This window comes from Lissotriton vulgaris, chromosome 6 (genome assembly GCF_964263255.1).
Source record: "Lissotriton vulgaris chromosome 6, aLisVul1.2, whole genome shotgun sequence".
NCBI lineage: Eukaryota > Metazoa > Chordata > Amphibia > Caudata > Salamandridae > Lissotriton > Lissotriton vulgaris.
Genome location: NC_141694.1, coordinates 1,630,116,645 through 1,630,138,821, shown reverse-complemented (window position 1 = coordinate 1,630,138,821; position 22,177 = coordinate 1,630,116,645). Strand labels below are relative to the sequence as shown.

At 44.1% G+C, this 22,177-nt stretch overlaps 1 protein-coding gene across 1 annotated transcript in view; it reads left to right on the top strand.

The window, feature by feature from the left end:
• The window catches only part of DYNC2LI1 (dynein cytoplasmic 2 light intermediate chain 1), a 267,996-nt gene that overhangs the window by 169,285 nt on the left and 76,534 nt on the right, over nt 1-22,177 (top strand). The window contains exon 6 of the mRNA XM_086927800.1: nt 1,304-1,490. Within this exon, the coding sequence (XP_086783926.1) occupies nt 1,304-1,490 (187 nt within the window). The remainder of the gene's footprint in view (nt 1-1,303; nt 1,491-22,177) is intronic.

Here is a 22,177-nt window from a genome sequence, read left to right as displayed (position 1 = left end):
ATTCCCATGGCCAATTAACCTGGAAGTTGAAGAAGAATAAAAATATTAAAAAACTGCCCCCCCCAACGCCCGCACCCCTATCGCTAATCCCCCCCCTGCTCCCGGCCCGTGCACCTTTCGTGACGTCACTTCCTGTTGTGACGTCACTTCGGTGACTGCGTCCCCCCACTTCTTTTTTTAGGACTTGTGCCCTGGGTTAGAGTATCAGTTCTGGCTAGGCTGCGACGTGGGCCTCTGTACTTATATTATTGAAGCCTTACTGCCTTGTCAGCCATGTCCAGTGTAGAGGTCACTTTGCCTCTCTCGTCCTGCAATACTTTATCGTCTGAGTCTACTCGCCCAGACTCCCCTCCTTTATTCTAAAGGTCAGAAATATGCAGTTAAAAGTATCCAATAAAAGAACAATTTACTTACTTTTGGTAATGCCCTTTCCGCTGGATACACTATCTATCTGCCGATTCCTCACTGACACCTGAACATCATAATGAAGTCCCAAGTAAGGAATCCGTGCACTGTCATCAGCAATTTGTGATATGCTCCAGGTCTGGGGGCGCGGGAGAAGAAATCTTGATGAAACTGTCAGTTTACATGGGTTGTGCTTAGATAATGCTCTGCTCTATCACTTTCGAGGCAGTATGGAGTCACTACGGAGCCACGCAGCACCACCTACCACTGCATAGGAGCATTGCTGGAAAATGTCTCCAGATCTTGGGCCTGACTTAGAGTTTGGCGGACCGGGATACTCTGTCACAAACAGGCCAGATATTCGTCTGCCGTATTACGAGTCCATTATATCGTATGGCACTTATAATATGGCGGACGGCATATCGGTCACATTTGTGATGGAGAAACCTGTCAGCCAAACTCTATATCAGGCCCTTAGGCTGGCATCTGGGAGTATTTTAAAGGTGATGAATCTGCGATTAGACAGAATATCCACCATAAACAGCTTTATTAAATGTATGTAACTTCTTCTTTAGGACATTCACTGGTTGCTTCTTTTCTAAGAACATGTTTAAGGTGATCTTAACGTTTTTTCTAATGAGCCCCCCTTATAGAATAAAGTGTTGTTTCATGCCAAATGAGGCCACTTACTATATTTGCACCGGCTGTAAGAGGAAGAGCTGTGCTAGCAGTAGTCTTGTGCACTGCTTCGGGTTTTCATGGCTTTTGTGCTGTATTGAAAAACTGGCGCAAATAAATACTAATCTTAATGAAATTTTGCTCTAACAGTGTTTTTCGCGCTTTTGTTTTTGTTCGGTGTTCCAGAGCTCATGCAAACTTTTTTGTCGCTTTTCTGCAGGGCATTCTCAATAGTTCTTGTTTTGGATCTGTCGAGACCCAATGAGCTGTGGTCTACCATGGAAAGACTCCTGCAAGTCACTAGAAACCATCTGGAAAAAACATTAACTGAATTGGGGAAAGCAAATTCCAAATTGGCAAATGAAATTAAATTGAAGATGTGCCGAACTCTGCCCAAAGACCATCCTGTAGGTTTGATATTTTCACATATATTGTGTAGTAATAGATGTACAAATAGTTCACATAAAAGAACATGCAAATTTGTATCATGCAAGCTGAAAGTTGAAACGTTGAATTATGTCTTAATTACCTGTGCAACGCGACTAATAAGAGGTACTCTGAATACTTTGTACTCATACACTTTACTACTTCTTGGGATCATTCATTGGCATTACACAAGACACTAGTGATTTTCCATTCCTTGCATTTTAGGCAGACAACGCCAGCATGGACGTAGCTTTCAGGCGTTCAGTGGTTGCAGTGGGCTCCACTGTATCCCGACCATAGCTGTCTAGTGTTACCAAACTAGACAATGGGGCATTTTTCTGCTTTCATGAAGATCCCCTGGTACCCTTGCTATGCCAGTGAATGCCAGGTAGGAGAAGTTCTCGCTACCCTCCTGGAGAACACTATAAGTTTAGACTGCTTGATTTGGCAGATAGCTTTGCTGTCAGTTCCACTGTGTTCTGTTTGTCACGACTGACTTCCAAATCTCAGCGATCCGCGTTAAATGTTTACCTTTCTGCCACACATACCAGGCACCCCTTTGCAGAATGAGTTTCTCTGCTGATCCTACATCAAGAGGAGATCCCTGTGCATTCACTCGAATGAGTGTGGCAGTTTAAACTCTATACAGTAATTGGGCCCCTGTTCAAATATGTGTTGAGTGGTATCTGTCGGACAGCCCTTGGTGATGGTGATGGTACAGAAAAAGGCATACATTTTACATCTAATACAAAAACAAGCTTTTACAAAGCACTAGCTATCTCTTTTATAGTTTTAAAAGCGTTTTAGTGTTCTTCTACCATACTTTGCGTATTAAATGGAGTTGTGTGGTTGGTCCCTAAGGCGCCATAGAAGCTAGTGACACTCCCTTCTTCGACAATGGGTCTTCCTTCCCTTTTGGGGTGCAGGTTGCATCAGCATTTGAAGTAGCACTGGCACAGTAAGCACGTCACTCCATCAGCAATGTGCACAGGCCGAGCTCAGTGGCTGTGTCCACCCCTGGGAGATGAAGGTGTAAAGAGAAAACATTTTCAAAATTGAAACGCCGAGACTGGTGGTCACAGACCGAGACGGAAGATTACAACTTCCATGGAGGCGGAAGAACTAGAGTGCACAGATATCAGCCAGGTAATGTACTTCTCTGAATATCAGCACTCTTTCGTTAGCTTAGATCTCTCGGGTTAAAATGTGTCAGCCATGAGTAGCACCTTCTAGTACTTTGAGTTTTGTTTTTTTATTAACAAATTCATGTGCATTAGCTTAGCAGGAGTTTCTTTATTGGATGCCCCTTGTAAGCCTAACATGGGACAACTTAAGCCTGATAAATATGTAATTGACACTACTTGGCATAAAGGGCCGGGAAAAACATATGAAAAATTATATCTAGGGAGTGGATAAAATTGAGAGACACAGGCATGGCTGCTAAATAGATCCATGAGCAGTGGGATACTTTAAGCCATTTCTGGTTTTTCTCTTGTAGCCTGTTTCATACTCGGAATTTTAAACATATACTCGAAATAGTGACTGCAAAATAACAGGTTCAAAATTCAAGGATTTGTTGGCTGTTAATAGCCTGATGGTTTGCACATGATATAGGCCTACATGAGTAGAAGTATAACAAAAAAACAAGATGGCATGTGTGCCGATAGGTGGGCGTCTTGGAATTCTTTTCCTTTGTTACAAAAACCATTCTAAGATGGCCACCTATGCGCCTGCGTAGCAACTCTCCAATGGCCACCTAAGAATGTTTTTTGTAATTAAAAGAAAAAGATTTCTAGCATGGCCACCAGTACACATGCAAATGTGCATACGGACGCTCCAGCCGCCATTTTGAACTTTAGTTTTACTTTTCAGATTACAAAGCAAACAAGCATTTGCAAAGCCAGTAACTTTACCACAGCTTATTACTGGCAAGACCAATTCGATTTGCAAATAACATTTCTTTGATAGTTTTCCCAAACTGCCAATTACCAGCACATTATTAAACATGTAGTGTATTGGAAAATCTTTGTCAAATAAGAATCTTAAAACAGAACCCTAGATCAACTTTACATTAAACACCCTGAGGGTCAAGATCCACTCACCTGAATTCCGGAAACATCGGCAGGAGCAAAGTGAATCCTTCCAGTCCCTGTTTGGACAGCTGAGCAGCGAATATGAAGGTGGAGGGAAGAGAAGAAAGATAGATGTTTTCTTGGTCGACAGGAATGCTACTAGCATCCTGCCTCTGCTAGGTGCTTGCAGTCTTAGGGTCGATCAAAGTTGCCTCAGTCATGAAATGTCTACGTAAAGAAACGCAAGAACAAGTTAACACAACCTGCTTCTGGATTCCAATTCACATCAACTCTCTACTTCCAGTATAACAATGGCATAACAGTCAGAAGTAACTTTCACAGACGTTATGTCATTGAGTATGAAAGTGACAGGTTCACTTCAAATACTTTGTGCATCAAAGTTAAGCATTTCCTCTCAGAAAGTTCTCTAAAGCTCCAGTAATGTTCCTTCTTAACCAGAGAAGATTTCACTATAAAGAAAGAAATGTTCTCTTTACTTCAGAATCCAAAAACAGATTGCAACTTGTCCAAGGCTACTTAAATCAAGAAAATGCTCCTCCTTTGTGCACCAACCTTCTCTTGAAGAGGCCTGTCGTGCTTGAGGCGGGATTCACACCAAAAGGTTTATTGCTCACAGATCACCTCAAGCATCTTCTCTGGGTCTTGAGCGCTTCTACTAGCTATGCTTTACAAGCTCATAGCTGGTACTCCAAAAACAAGCACCAGTCTTCAGAATTTTGAAAGCTGACGAGCGCTGCTCACAGGCTTTCTGTCACACAGATGGCGCTTTGGTGCAGTTTTAAATAGGGCCACACCCAATATGGTTGCCACATCGCATGACCACCCCAAATCTCATTGCTGCAGCACCCGTGATGTCTGCAGTTGTGCAAGGCGCTCAGTATGAGGCCACTGTTCTACCCGACTCGTCCCAAGAGAATCAATATGAACGGAATATAACTTTGGGGTGTAAATCAATATTTTGACACCAGAGAGTCTCATAGAGGATAAAGGATCAAAATATGAGGTCTAAAGAAGTCCTTAACAGATTGTGGCGGGAAAAACGTGGAACTTCTGGGGGGCACACTAATGGCAGTACACAACACTGAGGGGCTCAGGAGTACAAGCTCAAGTCACGGTACCTCACTGTTGGAACATGGAAATTGCCTATAGTGTGCCATGGGCGGCTCATTAGCTCCTGATTTATATTGAGAAATGAAACCAACTCACTTTCTGTATGACTTCTGAACAGGCTTATGTATGGCCACAAATCTGAGTCTACTCTTTAATATAAAACATGAACTATGTTTCACAGCATCGGGGTCAGACTTCACACTCATCCTTTATTATTTGCTCATAGCATAGTAGATGTAATTTCAACACCTCATCATGGAAACTATCTGGAAAGCTACCCCAGTCCCTGACTACTAATCCTGCTGGCAGAAACGTTAGAAGAAAGTTTTAAACATTAATTGTAAAAGCTTTAAGGAAGCTCCCTGCTATCAGCTCATGTATACTTGGAGAAACAAACCTAGGTGGGTAGGTTGTGTGATTATTGTGCCTTTTAATGGCCAACTCGGACTTCAGAGGTCAATTAATTGATTCTTCTTTCGGACAGATGCACCAGTCATTATGAGTGCCTTGAATTAGTGAAAACTCCTCTCCAATTTCTGTTGAGAATTGTTAGACCTGTGAGCCTTAGGGTGATCTTCCTCCAAACGTGTGCTCACTCCTTAACCCCTTCGAAGCTAATGACGAGCTGGGCTCGTCATGGCGCTTACCTGCCGTGCCCGGATGACAAGGCCAGCTCGTCATGAATAATGGTTATTTTGGAGCTTCAGCGCAGGACGGGAAAACGCCTAGCAGCCATGTGGTTAAAACATGGTAAAATTGGCCTGCATCTGATTAGCACATTTAATTTACTTATAAATCCTGAGTAAAGTAGTACGATATGGGCCCAGGACCTGTAAATAAAATTATTCTGGTGGGCCTGTGGTGGCACTTATTGTGCCACCCACTTAAGTAGTTATTTAAAATATGGCCTGCTCTTGAGCCTGTCTTCAGTTTTAGACTGTCAATTCAACCTGGCAAAATAACCCATTTAGACACAACTGTGACCCACTTGGTTCAATAGTCCGAGCTCCACATCCTTTGCAGGGTGGCCCTAAGACCCTGTCGTACACAATCCGATCCATATCATTATTGCTTTTAAACATTTCTTACCAATTCTTATAACACTCTTGTCCCATTTTTCTACTACAAACAAGCTGAACTCGAAGACATTCACATTTCACAGGTTGTATTGGCAGGATAATGTTTCCAGCAGTGGTGATCCATAAAAGATAAGTCCTTGATGTTGCTTTTTTAAGTATAACGATACATCTTTCATCCTTGTGTCTGATAAACTCAATGCATTTCGGGAATTACTCTCTTCTTCAGGGGTAGCTGTAACATGAAAGTTTAAAAAACCCATTATGGTAGTCACCTCTAAATACAGGCCCTTTATGAAAATGTAGTGCATCAAATATTGCCAAAACTCAACCCCCCGAAAAAAGAAAAAAAGAATCACTTCAGTGCAACGCACATTCTAAAAACACCCACCTCTATTAACCAAGATTCGAATTAAATCCTAATCATCCCTGCTGCATCGTATTTAACAAAGATCTGTGAAAAGGAGACTAAATCATACAATATATCATGCAGCCAGTTAACACTGCTCCAACGCGAAGAAAAAATTGTAAACAGTAATTGCCTTCAAGAAGAACGAATGATGTACCTATTCTCTATCTAAGGGGAAAACGCTTTTACTCATTTTGGGTGACAATATCTGCAGCCATGCTTGTTAAAACGCTCCACCATTCCGTGGCCTGGTTCTCATCATATTCTCGTCGCTTTCCACTTTGACTCAGTGCACCTGAGGCCAGTTGCTAACACGTGACTTTGCACGCCACCCTGTGAACCAAGAGAAACACAGAAAGCTTCCCCATCCAAAAATAAACTGCACCGAAGTGCGCTGATAGAACCTGACACAAAATTAGAAAAAATGAAACAAATGAAACAATGCATGTTACCTCATGCCAAGAGCTTGAACTAAAACATGCCATATACATCTCCCCTAAGGTAGGGCCTAAACAGCCAATAGGGTGGGGTGCATTGTACTTAAACAGCTGGGAATTTTTAATATGCTTATGCATCCCTAGTAAAGTGGTATACTATATACCCAGGGTTTATACATGTAATGCTTCTAGTGGGCCTGCAGCACTTATTGTGCCACCCACTTAAGTAGCCTCTTAAATATGCCTCGGACCTGCCATTTGCAGCCTGTATGCCATTTTAAACTGTTAATTCGACTTGGCAAAATAAACCCCGTGCCAGGCCTAAGACTCCCTTTTAATGATGTAAGTCACCCCTAAAGTAGGTCCTAAACAGCCCAGGGCAGATTGTATTTCAAAAGTTGGACATGGGCTTTTAAGTTGTACATGTCCTGGTAATGAAAAACTCCTAAATTCGTTTTTCACTACTGTGAGGCCTGCCTCTCCCATAGGATAACATGGGGTTACCTTATAACATTTAGTACGTTTCAGAACAGCTAACAATGTCATGTTTGCTCTCTAAAGAATTGTAATTCAAAACCCTCTATATTGGAAAGGCAGATTTTAAGTCACAAACCTGAAAATGCCACTTCTAGAAAGTTCAAAATGAAAAGAAAATTACCCAGAAATGTATCCAGGAATACCCAGTGCACTACGAACAAATCACTATAGAGTGTACACAACGTTATCAAAACAATTGTTGATGATGTACTGTTGTTCTGATTGTAAACAACAGTAATCCAACCAGTTTCCAACAAATCTAAGCTGAGAGTCAGATCTTCAAACCATGAAGTTGATTGTAATCTGCTTTATTCCTGATAGTCGCAGATGTAGTGTAGTTCAAAAAATGGTAAATAATGCAGCTTGTAATCAGCATAAAACAACAGAACTTCAAATATCCCAATGCATTTTGGGCTTTTCACATAAGCCCTTCGTCAGGGGAATCAGCAATGTATCAATACACTGATTTTAATGAAAAGTATACAGCGACATGAAACTTAACAGCAATGGTAAAACATTATGGCTCACGAGAGGGCAGGAGAAAGAAGCTATTATTGTAACTGATAGAATTCAGCCTCAAAAAGTGTGTTAAAAAGCCATCGTGAACTAAAATCAAGTGACGAAAAAACGGGGACTGAAAAACTAATAGGTGTTAAAAAGTGAGCTATAAGCGACGGAAGTAAAAGCATGCCTGACATTAATGCAAAGTGCCCAAACTTAAACAAGCTGATTGCAAGCTGCATTATTTCCCATTTTTGATCTAAACTACATCTGCGACTATCAAGAATAAAGCAGATTACAATCAATTCATGGTTTGAAGATCTGATTCTCAGTTTGATTCATTGGAAACTAGTTGGATTACTGTTGTTTACAATCAGAACGACAGTATTATCAGCGATTGTTTTGATAACGTTGTTTACACTATATAGTGATTTGTTCGTAGTGCACTGGGTACTCCTGGATACATTTCTGGGTAATTTTCTTTTCATTTTGAACTAGGTGGCCTGCAGAGCCTCTGACCTGGTGCACACGCTATTTGTTCAAGTCTCATTCAAGATTGAATAAACAATGAATTTGTTTAAATTAGAATCTTTGAGTGCATCCCAGCTGCGCATCATTTACTGTGTGTTCAATTTTCTGCCTAGCAGCTATTGTTGCACCACCCTTGTAATTGTTGTATTGCTACCATGTCTTTGATGATATACTACATCTCACTGAAAATAGAGCAGAAACTAAAGTTTATTCAGCTTCTGAAGCGACTGACATTTATGGGCTCATTAGAGAAGTCAGGACTTTCGTTATCACTTCAGATCCTGTTCAGCAACAAATCCATCAATTGGAGTACCTAATGCGTAGAAAGATAAATCAACGTATGCATGCCACTACTCTGATTCAATATCATAAAGGTAGTCGCATACCTAGGGGATTACGTCTTGCTATTAAGCCAATGCTGTTCAAAATGAGCAAGAAATTTATGGAGAAATGGTATGCGATTTTAAACATGTGTTCCTTGGATTTAATTTTATTAATCGTTGAAGAGTTGTCACAGGTGTTAGCAGGTTTAGAATCTGAAATTAAATATCTTCAGGCCAATTTAGTGTCACGTATGGGAACTGATATTTGGACCACCACTTTAGATTAAATCAACACAAAACTCGATGTGGACGCCAAAGAGATTCATGAACGCAAGATCATAAAATTTCGCCATGACACGATAGACCATAAGTTGGATGAAGTTTACTCTTGGGCCGAGGTATACGCCCAAAAACGGACCTGGCAGAAGCCAAGTACAACCTCATCCGAAGAGAGTCTAACCTCAGTTAGTGATACTCAGTTATCCAATTACCTGCCAGTGACATCGCCACAGTTGGCTCGAGCACTGCTAAGGTTTCTTTTTTGGAGACCAGCCCTGCCGCAAACAAACCACCAACGCAGGCAATAGTAGAACTAGCCAAACCCGTAGAGGTCACTGATTCAGCAAAAACAGGGACATCACGTTGCACAAAGAAACACTAGTTGTTAACATCTCCTCAATTTTTTTTACTGATAATCAAATAGCAGTATTGAATAAGGGGTGTTCATTTGTACCTACTTATCAATCTTTAAGTCTTTTTTTTATATATCTTTTTATTGAAACATACATCGGTAAACAATACAATGTGGAGGGTTGTGCAGGTTATTCATTACAGTACGCAAGGGTGGATGGATACACTGACTTCACCATAGAGGAACATTATGGGGATATAGGGTCATCATGCTCAACACTTCGAGGCAGTACACAGATCTCTCCTCTATAAACATTCCACGGATTCCAGATACGGGACCATTCCTAGGACACCCGTGCCAAATATACAGTTTTTTCACTAAAAATTCACCAATCAAGGTTCTTCCCCCAGGCTTTCAGAGTGGGCAGTTGTGCTGCCCCCCCACAGTTGGGCGATGTTTCGTTTGGCCAACATGAACCCCACTGTTACCCATTGCGTCTGGGAAGTTTTCCAATCTGTGGGCTCCCAAATATTTAAAATACATTGTCTCGCCTCCGGGCGGAGAGAGACACGTAACACCTCATTGATTGTGTTGTTGATTTGGAGCCAGTGAGAACTAATATGTGTGCATTCTCAAATGGTGTGCATGAATGTTCCGGTGAGGTTGCAACCCCTTTTGCATTTGCCTATATCAGACCACCCCATGTACACTAACCGGGGCCCTGTTATGTAGATCCTATGGAGGATTTTGAGCTGAACCAGTCGCAAGCGTGCCGGAATAGCCACCTCTTTAGGGGAGGATACTGCAGATTGCCAATCCTCATCCTCTAGTTCTATCCATCCTGTGTCCACTTATCCCGCAGTGTCCGCAGAGGGTCTGCCATGTGATTGATTAACTTTTTATATATTAATGAGATTGTTTTGTCAGGGAGGTGACCGTCTAAAACTGTCTTTCAGGGGAGAAGCCTCCAGGGGATTGGAACCCTTAGGCAACAAAGATTGGAGTGAGTGTGAAACCAGTACATCACGAAAATATTCGGTGTCTGCAAGCTATATTCACTCTGAAGCGTTCTGAAGGACTTGACTCCTCCTCCCCAGATATCCTTGATAGCCGAAATACCGATCAGATCCCACCTATTGAAGCCCTTCGTTTTCCACAGATCGCCCAACTTCTCATAGTCCCAAAGAGGGGTGGGCAAAGTCAATTTATGTCTCCAACCAAGTGAGTCGGTGGCGTTATGCCAAATTTGAATGGAGTGTTTCGTGGGGCCCGTCAAGACAAATCGTTTAAGTCGGGAATACAAATCTCTACCGTAATTCCCCCCCCGGAAGGAGCCATCTGTCCATGGCGTAGCCCCGGTCATCCGCACAACCATACGTGCAATGATTGATGGCCGCCAGTTGGGATGCCCAGTAATATTTCGTGATATCTGGGAGGCTAATGCCTCCGTCGTACCAGTTTAGCGTTAGTTTGTTCAGGGCAATTCGGGGTCTGCCGTCCCATAATAAGTCCCTCTGCAGGCCCTCGATCTCCTGGAAGTAATGTGCTGGAACTAAATCTAAGGTGTTTTGTAGGGCATAGAGGAATTGTGGTAAGGCCATCATTTTGAATAGGGCGGCACTGCCCAGGAGTGAGATGGGGAGTGTCTTCCAACTAGCAATGTCACTTTTGAGTCTTTGAAGAGGGGGAAGAAGATTTTGGGCATAGCGGACCGAGGGGTAAAGTGAGATCAAAATTCCCCGACCCGATATTTAAATTCGGCTGTGTTGATTTTTATTTGACAGTGCCGGGGTGGAACAAGGGGGTCCCCGCTCAATACAAACAGTAGGGATTTTCCCCAGTTGAGGGAGACCAGAGAATCTGCCAAAGATTGTAAGGATGTCTAGCACTATTGTAAGGGATTTCTTAGGAGAGGCCAAATAGAGTAATATGTCGTCTACGTATAAAGATATTCAGTCTTCCCATCCGGGGACCACCGCAGCCCCCTTACCATAGGATCCCAACGGATCCAGGCAGCAAGGGGTTCCAAGGCCAAGGAGAAAAGGAGGGGGGACAGTGGGCTACCCTGACGAGTTCCCCCGACTAAGCAAAAAAGTGGCCGAAACTTTGTTATTTACCACCATTTGAGCCAGTGGTTTGGAATATAAAAGACGCACCCAGTGGATATGTTTCGGACCGAATCCCAACTTCGTCAAGACTGCCCATAAAAAGGGCCACTCAATTGTTACAAAGGCCATGGTCGCGTCTAGTGACACAATCACAACTGGCTCTCAAAGGGTGTGGGCTCTATACACCACTCCATGAACTCTGCGCAGGTTGAGGGCTGTGTTTCTATGGGGTATGAAACCAGATTGATCTGGATGCACTAGGCCACTGATTACGTTCACCAGCTGGTTAGCTAACAGTTTGGCTAATATCTTAGGTTCTGCATTCAGAAGAGAGATGAGCCTATACGAGGCACAGTCTGTTTTGACCTTCCCTTCCTTATGGATAGTCACAATGGTAGCTATTCTCTGCTCCCGGGGCAGCATCCCTGCTTCCTTAGATTCTTTAAACATAGCTTTCAAATGGGGGGCAAGTTTATCTGGCTTAAGTTTAAGTTCAATGAGGAGTCTGTTTGGGCCCAGAGCCTTCCCAGAATTCAAAGAGCGGATTGCTTGCGCTATCTCGTCAGTTGTAAGAGGGCTGTCCATAAAGTCTTGATCTTCCAGGGAGAGACAGGGGAGCTTAATATCTCGTAGTAAGTCCTGAGAGTCTGCTTCTGTGTGGGAGTTCTCTGACGTATAGACTGTTTGAAAACGACCAGCAAACCTATCTACTATGTCCTGAGGCTCCGTGAACGAGATGCCACCCTCCACTATAAGCTCCGGGACCAGCTACCTCGCCCATTCCCTCTCCAAACACGCTATAAACTTCCCGGCCTCATCTCCCAGATCGTAAAGTCTACCCTGCTGTTCCCTGCTTAGGGCCATGGCCCCATCGGAGACTATAGTCTGTAGTCATTCTGTTTCAGGTTCAGCAGATGGAGCTTCTCCCGTGTCACCCCAGATTCCAGCTCGCTCTCTAGCCTGTAAATGTCATCCTCGAGCTTGAGTACTTCCCTCTGCTTGTCTCTTTTGGAGCCAGCTATTAGTGACAGTGCCTGTCCCCGAATCGCAGTCTTAAACACTTCCCATAAGGTCTGGGAAAAGGACACAGACCCCACATTGTCAGAGAAATATTTGTCAATGGTCTTAATAAGGTCTTTACGGATCTTAGGGTTGCGCAGATACCAAGGGTTAATGGGAGCCAGCCTTCCCGCCGTACCCGGACAAATGAGTAGATGGACCCAGAGGGGCGAGTGGTCGTAGATATAGTGTATGATTTTGTTTATGTAGTTGGCTTGTGCAGCAGGAACGAGACAATAGTCTAAACGGGAGAGACTGTGGTGTGCCCCAAAATGAAAGGTGTGTTGTATCTGGTCTGGATGGTATACTCTCATCCATCAACCAGCCCCATTGCCTCAAGAAAATCAGACAACCAACGAGCCGATGGTCTCAGCTCCCTGGGGAATACCTATCCAATGTACCTGAGACCACTGCATTAAAGTCACCCCCTATTACTAAGAGCCCCTCTGGAACGTTGAGGAGGACCGCACCCAAGTCCGATGTCTGAATGCTCCCCAGCGCCACGATCCGTCGGGCTCTTTGCTCCTTGATATTCGATCCACTCTGCCACCGCTTCAGGTTGGTCGAAAAACCACGCTCTTCCCTCTGCCTCGACCCGTAGGCACGCCGGGAAGAGCATGGAGTATTTCAGGCCCTTCTCTCTCAGCTCGCGTTTCACAGAAAGGAACGACCTCCTTTTCTTCTGTTTAAGCAGTTACCCGAGACCCTGTGGGCACGCTCAAACACAAAACATTTACTGAGGCCTTTAGGTTGCAAGTGTTTGAGAATGAGGTCCTCAATAAACAGGTCCTGGGATTGCCCCTCCGATTTCTCCGGAACCCCTAGGATGCGAAGATTATTGCGCTGAAGTCAGCCTTCGTAATCGTCCAACTTGAGACCTGCGAGAGTGCGAGAGCTCTGGAGCTCGTGGACCTCCCTTTGTAATTGCTTGACATCATCAACGAGGCTGGAGGTCGTTATTTCCACCTGCTTGACCTTTTCGTTGAGCTTCCCTAGATCAGCCCTGATAAGATTAACATCAATTGCCACAGTGTCCAAGGAAGTTTTGACTCCTGTAATGGGCTCCATGACATCCTTAAGCGAAAGCTCCTGCTCCTCCTCCACCAGGCTCCCTCGGGCGGCATCTTCGGATAGCCTGCCCTGCTGAGCGTCCTTAAAAACTGTGTACCTGTCCAGCTTAATGGTTTGGACCGCTTCGTCCCACAGGACCCAGCACTCTTGATGCGCTCCATGTTAGAGCTTTAAAAGTGATTTAAACCGGACTGGGGAACTCAGGGTAGGCCAAGGCCCCACCCCTCACAGCACTCAACTGCAGAATCAATCGATTAGGGCCCCAAACTCAATGCGCAGGCCCCTGGTGACCTCTTAACAAGGGCTGCTTCCCTTGGGGGGACAGGCCTCTCGAATTCGCCCTTAGCAGCTGTACCAACTCAGGGGGCCAACCATCTGGGTAAGCCTTGGTATTAGCGCTGGGGACTGTTTATATGTTTCAATAAAAAAGTAATGACAGAGTGCACACCAATTTGTATTTCTTTTGCTAGTAATTCCGTTGCGAGGGGAGAGAGTAGAGAGAGTAGAGGGTGGAGCAAACAACACAGGTGCTTATAATACAGAGTTAGGTGGATAACACAACAATTAGATGAGCGTGAAACAGTTGAGTGGCTACATTTGAATGCCTCCATCCAACTGCCTCCAGTTGAATGCCACCAAAACGGAGGTGTTGGTCCTAGGGAAGCACGCTGAGCTATGGGGTAACCAGTGGTGGCCGTCAGAGCTTGGTGTCACTCCTATTCCAGTGGCTGGAGTGAGAAATCTAGGAGTCTGGGTGGACTCTGCGCTCACCTTCAGAGACCACACCAAGAAGGTGGCTGCCACGTGTTACGGAATATTGCGTGGTATCAGACCAGTCTTAAAGTACTTTGATCCCCCTACCAGACAGCTTGTAGTTCAGGCCTCTATACTATCTCTGCTGGACTACGGCAGTTCATTGTTGTTAGGGGTGAATCAAGCGGAGGCCTCCAGGCTCCAAAGAGTACAAAATGCCGCGGCACGAGCCATTGTGGGCCTTCCCAAACACTGTTCAGTGTCTGGTACCATCACGGCCTTGCATTGGCTTCCGGTTAGACAGCGAATCATGTTCAAGGCGCTGTGTCTGGCCTTCAAAATCTTGAAATCTTCATCGCCACCGGCACTTATCAATCTACTCACGCCCTATGTGCCGTCTAGATCCTTAAGATCTGAGGGGCTTCATCTGGCTGTCTGTCCACGCTTTAAGCTGAGCAGGATGGGTGGCCGCTCTTTTAGGGTGCTAGCGGCAGGCCTATGGAACTCGCTCCCAGTACATATTCGAGCTCTTGAGGATATGTTCGCCTTCAGGCAGGCGATTAAAACTTTCCTCTTTCCAGCGTCTAGCTAATTCTTTTCATCATTGTGTGTTATGTTACAGCATCTGTCAAAGCGCCAGGACGCCCCTTTGCTGGGGCAGCTGTGCGCTATAGAAATATAAATAACATAACATAACATAACATAACATTTCTTGAAGGTAATGGTCCCACATAAGATAGTGCAGCAGGATTACAATCAGTTCACATTAGCTCTTTTCCGCAGGTTTTACTTTATTGATATAAGTGGTTCTTAATGGTGATATTGAACTTGAGCGAGTGGAGGGAGGTAGAATATGGGGGATCTGGACATCAGTTTTGGGAATAGCGTTGTTTGCCATAGTTAGCGGGAAGATGTTAATTATAAGACAAGTTACTGGGCAGTGAATCGTGAGTTTTTTGCAACAGAGTTGAACATGTTCGATGGGTTTAAACACATGGTCTTAAGATAATGTCTTTTTAATTGTAGAATACCCCTGACGAAGGGCCGGAGAAGGGCCCGAAATGCATTGGGTTATCGGGATGAATTATTGAGGATTACTTACTTAAACTCCAGGCTACAGATTAAGGCTTACCGGCATGTCTGCCGTCTTCAGGAAACAGTGTGAAATGTAAGATCGCTCCCATGTGATGAATGGACAAATTATGGAAAACGTAAAACCTTGGATCAAATTGAAATAAAACTTAATGAAATTGGATTAATGTTGCATCAGTCATATGCATTCATTCACGCAGTGCGTCCGGTACTGTGGTGAGAGGTCGCCCCATTTTCCTGACTGTATATATGTCCCATAATGTAACTATAACTGGCTCCCTTGGAAGCCCACCACAGCCTCTCAGACCAGAGCTGCTGAAATCCCAGGAAAAACATACATGGGGCCAAAGGTTTTCCACAACTCTTCTAGAGCCCCCGGAGGGGGGTTTACCTCAAGTCACTCCAGGGCTATGGCTGTCTGCATAGACCGGGGCGCATCAGCTTAGAAGTGTTCATTAGCTTTGTAGGGTGAGGTTTCACTGAGCACTGGAATCATCAGGTGCAGCCTCCTCGGCCTCAGAGCCGGAAATATGTTCCCAACAGGGTCTCTTCCGGCCAGTAAGCTTGGCTGGGGTCAGCACCGATGGGGCAGGCAGAGGGAGAGTCTTCGCCATTAGGGTCGCGCCACCGCCATTGACTGCTGTGCGGCCGGCGCACTTTACCTTGTCACAGTTAGTGTGCCTTTCTCCCTCAAAAGTTCAAATTAGCGGGTTTACGATCACCGCTGCTGCCGCAGGCCTTTAAATACCTCCCGGGTGCTCCGATTGTGAGAGGATCGCGGCAGCGCCTTGGATTGTGGTGCCACCGCTGGGCGAAGTTAGGCCGGCTGGAGCTCTCTTCCGGCGAGTTCAGCTACTATGAGTCCCGGCTTTAGGCCCCGCTGCAGGCCAAAACTCTCCGGGGGTGAATTTTTCCCCGTCTGGCTCGAGCCACGTACCGGAGCAGGCGGGTTGGGCTCTGCTGCTGTTCCGGTGTCAGGGGCTGTCGACGGGTGCCTCGGATTATTATTCAGGATAGACGAGGGCTAGGACGGTGGGCGGAGCTCACACACTACGCAGCCATCTTCAGTTCGCGCTTGGCCATGCCCCTCCAATCTAGAATTCTTGATTCTCAGATTGCTCTGTATAAATTTACCAGAAAATTACGGTTGCAATATTTTTTTTCAACCATTGTCACTGAACCTGAATCCAAAACGGAAGCTGAATATCTTGAATTTAAGCCACACAGTACTTTTGTTTCTCCCATTTCACTAAAGACCATTGATTTGTTTGATATTGCTAAATTACCATCCGAAATGGCAGTTACTCCCAATTTATCAAAAAGAGAGAGATTTGGGACCTTTGACCCTACTCGCAGGCAGGTCGCCCCCACGCTGCTGCTCATCACCTGATTCCTGCCTCCTTGCTGCCCTGTGCGCCGGTTTCCCCCCGCCCCCCGCTGCTTCAGACCCGGCCCTTCCCGCCTTCCCGCTGCTTCCCTGCGGCCCCGCCCCCCTGCAGACCCATTCGCCTCCCCGCTCCCGCCTCCTAGCTGCTCCTCCCTCCCAAGCACCCTCATATGCAGGCCGCAAGCAGCCGCGCAGTGGACGCACATACGGCAGACCCAAGACCTACTCGCCTTCAGAAGACTCCTCAAGACCTGGCTCTTCAAGCAGTAGCAGCACCCACCCTCCCCGCACCCCCTCCCCGCCTCCCCCCCCAGCACCTTGAGACCCTCACGGGTAAGTAGCGCGCTTTACAAGTACTCCGATTGATTGATTGATAGATTTGCGCTGAAATCTTTGCAAACTAATGGCACTTTACACTTCACTAAAGTAGACAAGGGTGGAGCATTAGTGGTAATAGATCACACACACTATGAGAACAAAATTGGCCGGATGCTACAGGACTCTTCCACCTATTTACCACTATCCGAGGATCCAAATGATGATTTTTCAGCAGTGTTGGAATACATTCTTGCACATGCGGTTGAGATGAAATGGATCAGTATTAAAACTAGAGAGTTTTTATTCACTTTTTTCCCCCGTAGACCAGGATTGTACAAGCTTCCAAAGGTGCACAAAAATGTGATGGACCCCCCCCCGTTGAGACCTATAGTTTCCGGGTGTGGATCCATACATGATCCATTGGGTCAATATCTTGATGTCTTTCTTCAAACCTTTGTTCAAACTAGTACGTCATACTTACAAGACACCACGCATTTGTTGAACATTCTTCAAGACATTGATATTCCTGAGACTGGAGATACTTGGTTATGTACAAAAGACGTTGTGTCTTTGTACACATCCATTCCACATCTTGAAGACATTGAAGCTATAGAATGGGCATTGTTGAGACAAGACAGTGTAAGGGGTAACAAAGTGTTTCTCCTTGAAATCCTCAATTTTTGTTTGTTTCATAGTTACTTTCAGTGAAAAGATCAGTTTTTTCTCCAGGCCAATGGTACATCTATGGGCTTTTCGGGAGCCCCCAGCTATGCGAACATTTTCATGTTAAAATTTGAAACAGATCACATTCTTTCCAACACTTCATGGACATCTAAACTGATAGCATATCAACGTGTTATCGATGAAATACTCATCAGTTGGCATGGGTCACTATGTGATTTAGAATCTCAGGTTCTTAAGTTGAATGATATCAACCCAATAATTCAATTCACCCATCAGATTGAATCTCGGCTCATAGCTTTTTTGGATGTTTTACTCAATCTTTCTGGCACTACCATTGAGATACCTGTTTTTTAAAAAAACACTGGTTGCAACAATGCCTTGTTATATGAAAGCTTTCACCCTTGGCCTTTGAAACGTCATCTCCCTTTCTGTCAGTTTCTGAGATTTAGGTGCATTACTTCAAATTCAGAGTTAGGTTTGCAGACTATTCAAGATTCCAAAGAGAGGTTTTTAAGTAGAGGTTATCCTCAACAGGTAGTAGATCAGGCTGCAACTAGATCATTAGCAGTATATCGCGATGATCTGTTAAAAAAGAAAATTAAGGAACCTGGCTCAGCCAGAGAAGTGTTTGTTTCCACATATTCAACCCACTCTAACCTCTTAAAAAAGAACATATTACAAAGATGGGGTTTGCTTCAATCTGCGTCTGACTTTAAAGGAATGTTTTCAGATCCCCGCTATTTGCATACAAGAGGTCCTGAAATTTGAAAGAAATTTTTAATAAATCCACAGACAATGTTCAAGTCCCTTACGAAGGTATGTCTAAATGCATGAACTGTTCGCATTGTAATATTGTGATCACAGGCAGAAGTTTGTCACACCCTCGATCAGGCAAAAAGATTATCCTGAATTTCAATGCAAATTGCAATAGTCACCATGAGATTTACGTGATTATGTCCATGTGACTTGTATTATGTTGGGAAGATAGAGAGGGTTCTCCACACCCGAATTACTGAACACAAAAGTAGAATCAGGACTAAAACGATCAGTTCTTCGTTAGCACAACATTGGCTTGCTGCAAAACATATTATTGCACACCTAAGATTTGGGGTTCTGGAGATGGTTGAGATTCGTCCAGACAGAGACTTGTCCAAAGTTTTATCTTAGCATGAGTCTCATTGGATCTGGTTCATGCAAACATTGTCCCCGAAAGGGTTGAATGATCAATTTTAATTGTCCTGTTTTTTATAACTCTTCGAATTTCGTCACTACATTGCTGTCAGTTGTTCTCTGTGCTTGTCGCTTCATTATAGATAGGTTCATCATGTATGTATTAGATTAGGTTTTATTACCCTGTCATTGTGGGTATCAAACTTTGGTAGCCATTTTTCTGGTGGCTACAACGTACTGATAGTCTTTAACTGTTGCTATTGCTTTTCTCCGAGTGTGTGTCATTGTTTTCTGTTCAGTTTTAGGTACTGCTTTTAGCTATGTGTGGGTGATTTTCTTTCTTCTTTTTTACATCTTTCCCTTAATAAGCTCACATTTATTCATGTTTGTATTTTTTCACTGCTTTCGTTTATTTGTTCATTCACTTTTCCGTTTTCAGTTTGGTCTCTTTGCGTTTTTTGCCATATTTGTTATGACTGCTTCCTTCCATCTAAGGCGCTTTCATTATTCTGACAGTCCTATTTTGATGCTCACGTTTATTTTTACCGGCACGTACTTATACGCACATGACACATTGGCTTACTCGATAGAGCTGGCGTCTTCCGAGTTGAATCCAACATGTGCTTCTTCGCTGCTTCTGGCGAGTCCTGTATCTTGAAGCTGGCATCACTCTGTGTTTTAGAGAGTGTTTTAGTCACCTTTTCACAATAGCTCTGTTTTTTTCAGATGCTGGTCACGTTTTCGATCAGAACAACAGTACATCATCAATGATTGTACACTATATAGTGATTTGTTCGTAGTGCACTGGGTACATTTCTGGGTAATGTTCTTTTCATTTTGAACTAGGTGGCCTGACCTGGTGCACACATTATTTTTTCAAGTCTCATTCAAGTTCGTATAAACGATTAATTTGTTTAAACTAGAATCTGTGAGTACATCCAAGCTGCACATCATTTACTTCTAGAAAGTTGGCATTTTCTTTTCCTAACAATTTGGTACCTGCAGCCTGTATACTGGGTCACATGACTGTGATTAGCTGATAGTTGACTTTTGCTTACAACTACCACACAGTGAGACAGAGTGGGACTAAGTGTTAGCAGGATGTGTGGAGCAGTGCCGTTCCCAGCTCCACTTACATTTTAAGGAGGTGCCTTAGCACTCTCACAAGCAACTTCACACTAGCCTTTTGTTACCCTAGACCCCTTGGAGCCTAGAAATGGAGAAAGGACATTCTAGAACCATCTGCTGAAGGACTGCCTTTCTGCTTGAACCCAGGACTGCCAGAGTGACTCCAAGGGCTAGTTGACTTGCCTCCTTTTCTGTGCAACAGGGGAACAAAGAGCTTAACAACGTGAACCCTGCACCTGGACCCTGCATGAAGTGAGTCCTAGCCTACAAGGGGTGCCACCCCGTCCTGGACCCTTAGAAGTTATGCTAATGTGCCCAGACAGCCTAAAACCAAAACTTGGAACTTCAAAACTTTTCAGCCAAAAAGTGACCTAAAACTAAGAGGATACCAGAACATACCTGCTCGCTGAGCCGCTCAAGATGCATCACCAATCATTCCGACTTCATGGTAGCTCCTTCTACATTCTTCCCCGCAGCAGTAAATCCTGTTCAGCAGCGGTTCCCTGCAGAAAGGGTATCCGGCCTTGTGGAGGTCTCATTGGCCACAGTCTGCAGCTTCGTCCCGCTGCCAAGTTTCAACTTCCAAAAAAGATACTGATTTAGGTCTTGGTGGAAGGGTTACTCCGTCACAACAGTGACAGATATCCAGTCCGCCGAAATGTATTTTGCATTGGATATAATGGGATTCACATTTTGTCTGACGTGATATCCGTCACTGTTTTAATGGAGTAAACTGTTTGCCAAGATTTAAATTGGGTCCTAAGTCCTAACGTAGAAATTGTCACGGCAACTTTGTATAACGACTCCCTTATGACGGCGCCTCTTCCTCGGGCACTGCCAGCTGCCTTGCCCCACTGAACTTTACCCTTCTCAGACATTTTTTTCCAAAAATTCTTCTAAGAAGAGACTGGACCCAATCTACCTCATGTATCTGAACTGCGCTCCATCACGGCTGGCCATAACTTTTGACTTTGCTCCTATCCCACACGACAAGGTGTCCACTGTTGTCACTTCGATCTGTTATGCGCTAGTTTTTACTAACAACTTTCAAAATTCATAACTTTGGTTCTGCATATTGAATTTTTGTTGTTTTGGTGTCAAATAATGTACTAAATTGTATTTATATAAATTGGTGTGTGGTTTTTCTTGTGTTGTGTTTTAACTTTTTACAGTTTAAGTGCTGCATAAATACTTTGCACATTGCCGCTAAGATAATCCTGACTGCTTTTGCAAAGCTACCAGAGGTTTAAGCACAGGTTAATTTAGTGACTTTTTCTGGTTCACCTTGACGGGGATTGTGGCTGTTGCTTGAGGGCGCTCATACTCCCCTCAACCAAAAGCCTAATTTCTAATAGCTTAATATTACTACTGTTGGGGCCTTATGCATTGTTTGACATTTACCTCATTGAGGTCGATGAACCCATCTGCCTTTATGAATAGCAAAGCCTTTCATCTTGTCAGCCGATAATAACAGAAGTGCAAGACCAAGAACTTCCCTCCCATCTTAAGTCACATAGCCCTCATTTCAAAGTATTTTTTGTGTAGCTGGTACAACAAATGAGTGCGAACATAACTGATTCATGGCAAATGTAGCATCTCACTTCCATCTTTTTTCTGTTTTTTTTCTTTCACATAAAGAGGGTCTTTCTTTGGCTCACGTTTGACTTTCACCCAGTGCTTCCAGAAACCTTTACTTAGAAAAGTATAATCTTTAGAGCTTCACCTCAGCCGTGTCCCCTACGTGGGTGGTCAAAAGAATTGAAAAACACGATGTGATTTCTAGTCTCACTTTCCCTACTGGTAAGGTCCCTGTTGAATGTGGGCCTAGCCCTTCCTCAAAAGGGACAGTTCGACCTGAACTACTAGCCTTCACTGTACAAGGATGCAGGCAACTCCAGACATTTTTCCACCGTGACACATGTATAATAAATTCTCACTGTTACCTCCAACAAAAACCGGATCAGTCCAGTAAAACTGAAATCTAAAGAAGCGGATGTAAACTACTTTTCAAAGCATCTTGTTTCAAATAAATGTTGAGCATCAAGTGCACCTTCACAGGTGATGAATCTAGGATCTGGAATGCCATTTCAACCCATGTAGACTTGCTCCCTCATTGCAGATCTTCAAAGCAGAACTACAGGATGGCCTATCAAACCTGCCCTAATGACGCTCACTTTATTCGTGCCAATAACCTCACCTGGCTGTTAATATGGACGTTCCATTGTACTATAGCTGTACTGCGACTAAAAT